The sequence below is a fragment of the Otolemur garnettii genome, unplaced genomic scaffold, assembly GCF_000181295.1.
Source record: "Otolemur garnettii isolate 467f Iridium unplaced genomic scaffold, OtoGar3 scaffold00210, whole genome shotgun sequence".
Classification (NCBI taxonomy): Eukaryota; Metazoa; Chordata; class Mammalia; order Primates; family Galagidae; genus Otolemur; species Otolemur garnettii.
The window spans coordinates 571,661-579,191 of NW_003852605.1; the positions used below are offsets into that span (position 1 = coordinate 571,661).

At 44.1% G+C, this 7,531-nt stretch overlaps 1 protein-coding gene across 4 annotated transcripts in view; it reads right to left on the minus strand.

The window, feature by feature from the left end:
• PIK3R3 (phosphoinositide-3-kinase regulatory subunit 3) overlaps positions 1-7,531 on the minus strand; it is a 155,627-nt gene that overhangs the window by 101,280 nt on the left and 46,816 nt on the right. The window contains exon 1 of one of the 4 annotated variants that reach the window (XM_003801412.2): positions 4,472-5,009. The exons of 1 other annotated variant lie outside the window; for it this stretch is intronic. In XM_003801412.2, coding sequence (XP_003801460.1) covers positions 4,472-4,577 — 106 coding nt within the window. In that variant the 5' untranslated portion in view covers positions 4,578-5,009. Of the gene's footprint in view, positions 1-4,471; positions 5,243-7,531 lie in introns of those variants that run through there. 2 more of the 4 variants (XM_012812481.2, XM_023507849.1) reach the window with 2 other exon arrangements.

The following is a 7,531-nucleotide window of genomic DNA, read 5'->3' on the forward strand; positions in this document are numbered from 1 at the left end:
AAAAAAAAAAAAAGTTTTTGAGGCCATTAGAGGCAATAATAGATTACAATTTTACATTTATGGTTCTGTCTTAAAATTAAGATGAGGCTTGGCGCCTGTGGCTCAAGTGTCTAAGGCACCAGCCACATACACCTAAAGTGGCAGGTTGGAATCCAGCCTGGGCCTGCCAAACAACGATGGCTCCAACAAAAAACAGACGGGCGTTGTGGCGGGCACCTGTAGTCCCAGCTACTTGGGAAGCAGAGGCCGGAGACTCACTTGAGCCCAGGAGTTAGAGGTTGCTGTGAGCTGTGATGCCACAGCATTCTACCCAGGGGGACAGCTTGAGGCTCTGTCTCAAAAAAAAAAAAAAAATTTAAGACGAAATATAGGCTAGGGCTCAGCGCCCATAGAACAGTGGTTACAGAGCATACACAGAAGGTGGCAGGTTTGAACCCAGCCCAGGCCAGCTAACAACTACAACAACAAAAAAATAGCTGGGTGTTGTGGTGGGCGCCTGTAGTCCCAGCTACTTGGGAGGCTGAGGCAAGAGAATCAATTAAGCCCAAGAGTTTGAGGTTGCTGTGAGCTGGGATGCCACCGCACTCTACTGAGAGCAACCAAGTGAGACTGTCTAAAAAAAAAAAAAGAACGAAAGAAATACAGGCTGGGCACAGTGGCTCACTCCTATAATCCTAACACTCTGGGAACCCAAGGCAGGTGCATTGCTCAAGCTCAGGAGTTCCAGACCAGCCTGACCAACAGTCAGACCCCATTTCTACTAAAAATAGAAAAACTAGCCAGGTGTTATGGCAGGCACCTGTAGTCCCAGCTACTCAAGAGGCTAAGGCAAGATAACTGCAAAAGCCCAAGAGTTTGAGGTTGCTGTGAACTATGATGCCATGGCATAATACCCAGGGTGACAGAATGAGACTCTGTCTTTAAAAAAAAAGAAAAAGATGAAACATGTATAAAAAATACTGGCACCAGCCTGGAGCAGTGGCTCACACCTGTAATCCTAGCACTCTAGGAGCTCAAGGGTTTGAGACCAGCCCGAGCAAGAGCAAGACCCCACGTCTAAAAGAAAAAAAGCTGCATATTGTGGCAGATGCCTGTAGTCCCAGCTACTTGGGAGGCTGAGGCAAGAGAATCACTTGAACCCAAGAGTTTGAGGTTACTGTGAGCTACAACGCCATGACACTCTACCAAGGGGGACAAAATGAGACTTTTGTCTCAAAAAAAAAAAAAAAAAAATACTGGCCCCATTACAGTTAAAGGCCCTAAGTCAACAAATGTCTAATTCAAAAGTTATTTAACCCTAGGCTATTGCAAGAGCCAAGGAACGAGGTAACCTTGGACCTAAAGTAGAAGAGCACCTAAAGGCTAGGAAAAAAAGATGTTCCTTAGTTATTTATTAATTCAATATGTATTGATTAAATCGTCTACTCATCTCAAGACCCTAAGCAACCTAAGAAGCTCATAACCAGGTGGGAAAACAATTCCACAGGGGAAAGTATACATAAAGTGGAGTAGCTACTCTGGATAGAATAAAAGAAATTCTACCTGAGAAATGCTAGAAGAGGGAGGGAAAAGGAAGGAGGAATAACTCCTAACAGAAGGGATCAGGAAACATATATCCTGGCAAAGAAGGAATCTGACCTGGGTCCTAAATTATGTGTAAGATTTCAACATGTGACCATGGGGAGTGAAAGGCATCCAGGACGAAAAAGCATACATTCAAGGAACAGCAAATACAAAGTAGCTTCCACAGAATTTTTGATGAACTCCAGGAGGAGAATGAAGGGAAAATTAGGTTGGAAGTAAAAATAGAAGGACATATATGACAAGGTAACAATCTGGTGTTTTTATTATTAGGCAAAGGCAAGCTACTGGAAGGTTTTAAAAGCCATTAGAAGATTTATCTTTTGAAGGTAAATCATCAGATAATACTTTAACATTACTATGGATTGAACAGAGTAGAAACAGGTGAAAACAGTGTGCTATCTATCACACAAGTACAAACAGGAATAAGGCGTTAAAAACTTGATCTGGGGTAAGAGCTAGAGAAAAAGACAGATACAAACCATGCTGCAACCATTTCACTAATAAGATAGTTTTATTTTTTTTACCTCTCCCCGCCAGTGATATAGTTTTAAATCTTTCAAAAATTTACTTTATAACACAAAACAAGGATGGCATTCACATTTCTGTGAAAAACCATTCACTTCACAGGCAATGTTTCAGCAGACTTAAGTATGCTTCCCTTTAAAAAAGCTGTGGGGGATAACTAACCATATTCTACATAAATGCTACAAAATAGGTAAAAAAGAACAGCATATGCATATTTTCCAAATTCTCAATAGAATCTCAGTATGCACAATTTCATCAAGGATGTATATTTTAAAACTCAAAAGTTTATTTTCCGGGGCAGTGCCTGTGGCTCAAGGAGTAGGGCGCCAGCCCCATATGCCAGAGGTGGCAGGTTCAAACCCAGCCCCCACCAAAATAAAGCTGCAAGAAAAAAAAAAAAAAGTTTAAAAAAAAAAAAAAAGTTTATTTTCCTAGAAAATAAAGTTTGGATCAGAAATTTCTATACAACATTATAAAACCCACATCTCCATGTAGTCATAATAGTCAACTTTCTTAAAATTATTTTTGGGCAACTTGACTCAACTTGGCCAATATTTTTCTATTAGGCCAATATTTTCCAACATAAGTGCCTTCTTCATTTTCTCCCCTCCTCCCTATTCACCTCCCACCCAACAAATTCCCTTTGTATGTCTGCAAGGCGAGTGACTATATAATACAGTATAATTCTAAGGCAGTTTGAATACACAATTCTTGTAATAACAGGAATCTAGAATTGTTAACCTTAAACAAGAAAGGTACCAGTGATATACTAAATTTTCTTTCATATGAATGACAAATACATCTAATAGAAGTGATGCTTTACCATTAGGGGGAAACAAAGGGGGAAACACACAATAGATGGGTGGCAATCTTACAAACTTTACAAAGCACTGAAAAGCTGCATCTAGATTGCAGTCACAATTATAGAAGCAAATAAATAAGGCTCTAAAATAAAGGAAGCAAAAAAAATTCTAAGTGATCATTAAGAGTGAAAAATTTTATTCAATGTTAGTTTTTAATACAGCATCATTTAATACTATGACTAATTGAAAAAGAAACAAAGAGGGTAATTCACTGTTTGCAAGAACACAGGAAACAATTTCTACATACCTTCAATAAGACTTCATTACATTTGCATAGGCTCAAATCCTTTCAAATATTTCCAAAAGCACATATAGTCTTATGGTGAGGTTCCCTAATGACACACAATCTATTCTGTAGGCTTAGGTTACACCATATTTTTAAAAGACATAAAGAATTCATCTTCATCAGAAACAAGGAGTCACAAAGGCCTTCTACTGACTGAAAATCATTACATAAAGCACAGCCGTAATTGCAAAGGGGGGTTGAAAATCTGACAGCTAATAATCATAAAATAGGATAGACTTTAAAGAAACACCAAATTTTCCATTTTCCCTTCCATTTTCTTTCCTACCGGACACAAAATGTCTGTAATGGCCTCAGACAAAGCTCTAAAATAAAAATAAGAGTACTGTATATGTATACTTTAGGTGTATAGGACCCTATCACATATTCATAGAAGAGGAAGATTTTTTTCACCCTAAGAATTGAAGTTATATTAAACCCTAGCCCACTAATTAAGTTAAATAATCATAAATTAAAGAGTAAAACAACACTGCACATAGATCTCTCTGAGCAACTATGTTCTATTAAGGAAAATCTCAGACTAAAACCAAGACTGAGTAAGAACGCCCAATCCCTAAAAATCACTAACCGGCATTTGATTTCTATAAGGGAAACGAAAGTCTTAAAATGAATAATCACGTAGGAATCTTGAGTTTCAGAAGTTAACCAAGGTAAAACACAACGAACCAAATTAGACAAATGTATGAAATGACAAGCTTTAACGAATTCCTCAAAGGGAAAGACTGACTTCAAGAGTGAGATATAAAATATCTCTTGCAGGTAAAAGACTGTGATTGAAAAAGGAAAAAATCTCACTACTGCACTTGACTACTCTAAAACAAAAAAAAAAAAAAAGAAAGAAAGAAAGAAAAGGGAAAAAAGTGGAGGGCACAAGGAAAAGCTCAACGGCAAGCAAAGTTAAAAAAAAGAAATTAAAAAAAAACACACACCAAAATATCGGGTCTCTCCTCCCACCCCCACTCCAGCCCCCACCCCCACTCCAGCCCCCACCCCACCTTCGCAGGACAATAGCATCAGGGTCCTAACTACAAACTTTAAACGTATAAACCAGAAAGCAGTTTTACTGCAGCTCTAACTGCAAATCTGCCCCTGAACCTGAATCTAGTGCACCCAGGAATACTTCTACCCTGAAAACATCACCAAGGTCTTGGTAAGGACCACTAAGACCCATAACAAGATTTTCTCTCCCAAGTACCTGGAGGATCCATTTCAATATAAAATATCAGTTCTGTCGAATAGGGCATCATCACCTCCCTCCAGTCTGCGTCATCGCGGTCCATACTCCACACTGTATTGTACATCGCGCTGTCAGGGGCAGGTCGTCAGGAAATATATAGAAAGCATATATTTATCTAGTATTTAAAATCTAAATATCTAGATCTGTAAAAGTTCCATACGGAAATGTACTTCGGGGTTTCTCCAACGGCCGGTGCAGGTCCAGCTAACTACCAGGACGAGAACAGAGTTCTCCCCTTCTCTCCTCCTAGTGCACCCAGCAAAATGCCCCCCGAACTTTCAAGCTAAGGGTTGTTCTTGGAGAAGTACAGAGAGGTTTGAGGGACTGATGGCAGAGGTGTTAAAAGCTGTACCCAAAAATCCTTTCTACACAGTTGATCTCCAAAGAGAAAAGCTCCCACCGTCTCCAAATCTTTCCCCGGAAGCCACTTTTGTGTCCTTCGGAGGAGGGAGAATGAAGAGGGGGTGGGAAAAAAAAAAGAACACGTTGGAATAAAGCTGGGGAAGTGACAAAGATAGGCATAAAAAGGGGGTTAGGGATTGCGTTCAAGTTTCGGGGTCCCACTAGTCGGCAGAAAGCGATCCCTGCAGGGGCCAGGACTCGGGCTCCGTTCCCGTCGGGCGCGGAACCGAAGCTGCAGCAGCCTCGGAACTGGGGCCCGTTCAAGAGTCCAGTCAGCTCTGCTCGGCTGTGCGCTCCCGCCGGGATGTAAAGCAACCCCGCCGGTACCGGTTCCCTTCACGCACTGCCCTGACTCCAGCCACTAGAGTTTCATTTTAACGGCGCGAAGGGGACACCCTCCCCCGCCCCACGCTCCACCACCCCTGCTGAGGCGAAACCCAACCGCGCCGGGAAGGGGTGACAGCTAGCACCACCACTGCCCCTTCTACTCTCTCCCAACTCATCGTGTTGGGATTCCGTCAGATGCTTGAGAAAATATGAACGAAGCCACCCTCTCTTCGGCTTTCTACTCTCCCCACCGCTCTCTAGGCTTTGGGGCCTTAATCAGTACCGCTGTCTCCCCCAGCCTCAATCAGAATGGTACGGTCCGGGCGCTGGCTGCACTCCAGGAGTCAGTGCCGGGAGCACGCGAGCCAGGCCGGGAGGGAGAGGGGAGAGGGAAGAGAGGCAAGGTGGGCGGTGATTGGCTGATCCCGGTTGCCGGAGCCGGGAGCTGGCGTCTTTTGTCTGCCTTGCTCGGAGAAGGAGCGGGAGACGGCTGCGCGCCCCAAGCGGGCCAATCAGGAGATAGCCGGTGCCGGCCGGTGAGGCAGTGATTGGTTAGAGCCCAGTTACTAAGCGGGACAAAGGCAGAAAGGGAAAGAAAAGAGGAGGAGGGAAAAAAAAAAAGAAAGAAAGAAAGCGCAAATGTCGGTTACTGACAGGCTGGGCTAGCACTCGGGCTCAAGCTGCCCGGAGACAGGCGGGGCTCCCGCTGAGGCTCGGTCCGCTCGGACGAGTGAGAAGCGGGGGAGGACGGGCTGGCTTGAGACGCCTTTGCTTGGAGACTAGGGGGAGGGGAGCGGACATAGATGGACGCGTGCTGTCACTTGGTAGAGCTCACACTTCTAGTTCTTAGGTCTTCTGACATAGTCCCCCCTCACCCCTAGTGATAAGTTGTCACATAAAGCAAAAGTCCCCAAACCCACTTGCATGACCGTTACCTCACAGCGAAAGGATGTACCCACGGGCCCTCTACAACCTTCCTGGCTGCTACTTGAGCCAGTCCCTGTTTCGCCCATTCGGCAGTTAGGCATTTCTTAGGGAGGCATTTCACATTTACTCTGGGCTTCCTACTGAGGATTTTTGCACCCAAAGATAACCACGCACACCTGCAACAAATAGGCGTCTCAGCAAGCCCTCTCGCTCGAGTGCCCGAACCAGAAAAAATGTCTTGGAATTACAGTGTGTAATGTGATTTCTGAGATAAATCACAGGTGCTGGAATCTCTTGCTAAAAAAAGGGCTCTCTGTTTCCCTAATAGACCCCCTTCTTCACATACCCACTCCCTCCCCCCAAGTCTAAAGCTATGCGACTGGGCTTCCGTATGAAAATGCTGAATACTTCCGTGCATTTCAGAAACAGCTGATTAGCTTATTGGGGAACACTAAATAGCTAAAAGCAGATTTGTGTCTCCTGAAGATTGTGCCTGGAATTGCCATCCTGCATACAGTCAGAGGACGACAAAAACTACTCCATTTCCTCTTTACACAGGAGTAACAAAGCCTATTGTGTTTGAGTTGACAACCTGATTTAAGCCCTGGCAAAACCATCACGCTGAGCTTGTCTGTTATATTGATTGGCCAGGGAAAGAGCTTTATTTCACCCGTGACTTCCTAAGGTGGGTTCTGCCCTTCTTTATTAAGAGGTAGGGTGTCACTTATAACCCAGGCTAAAGTGCAGTAGTATAATCACTTAGCCTCCCAAGTAGCTGAGACTACAGGCACCTGCCACCTCATCCTGCTATTTTTTTTTTTTTTGTAGAGATGGGGGTCTCACTATGTTGCCCAGGCTGGTCTAGAATTCCTGGGATCAGGATGGCGCCTATGGCTAGGTGGGTAGGGAGCCAGCCCCATGTACCAAGGGTGGCGGGTTGGAACACCACCACCCCTGCCCCCGCCAGCTGAAACAGCAGTGGCAACCACAACAAAAATAGCTGGGCCTTGTGGTCAGCACCTGTAGTCCCAGCTACTGGGGAGGCTAAGGCAAGAGAATCACTTAAGCCCAAGAGTTGGAGGTTGCTGTGAGCTGTGACGCCACAGCACTCTAGCAAGGGCTGCAGAGTGAGACTCTGTCTCAAAAAAAAACAAAAAAATAGAATTCCTGGGCTCAACCAATCCTCCCACCTCAGCCTCCCAAAGTCCCAGGATTACAGGTATGAGCCACACTGCCCTACCTGGTTCTGTCTTCCTTAAAGATTGAAACAGTTCCTGGAAGCAGATGATCAAAATGTGTATGGACTGGTAAACACTAACTGGTTAAGAGACGGTAAATATTTTTTTAAAAATTCATTTGATC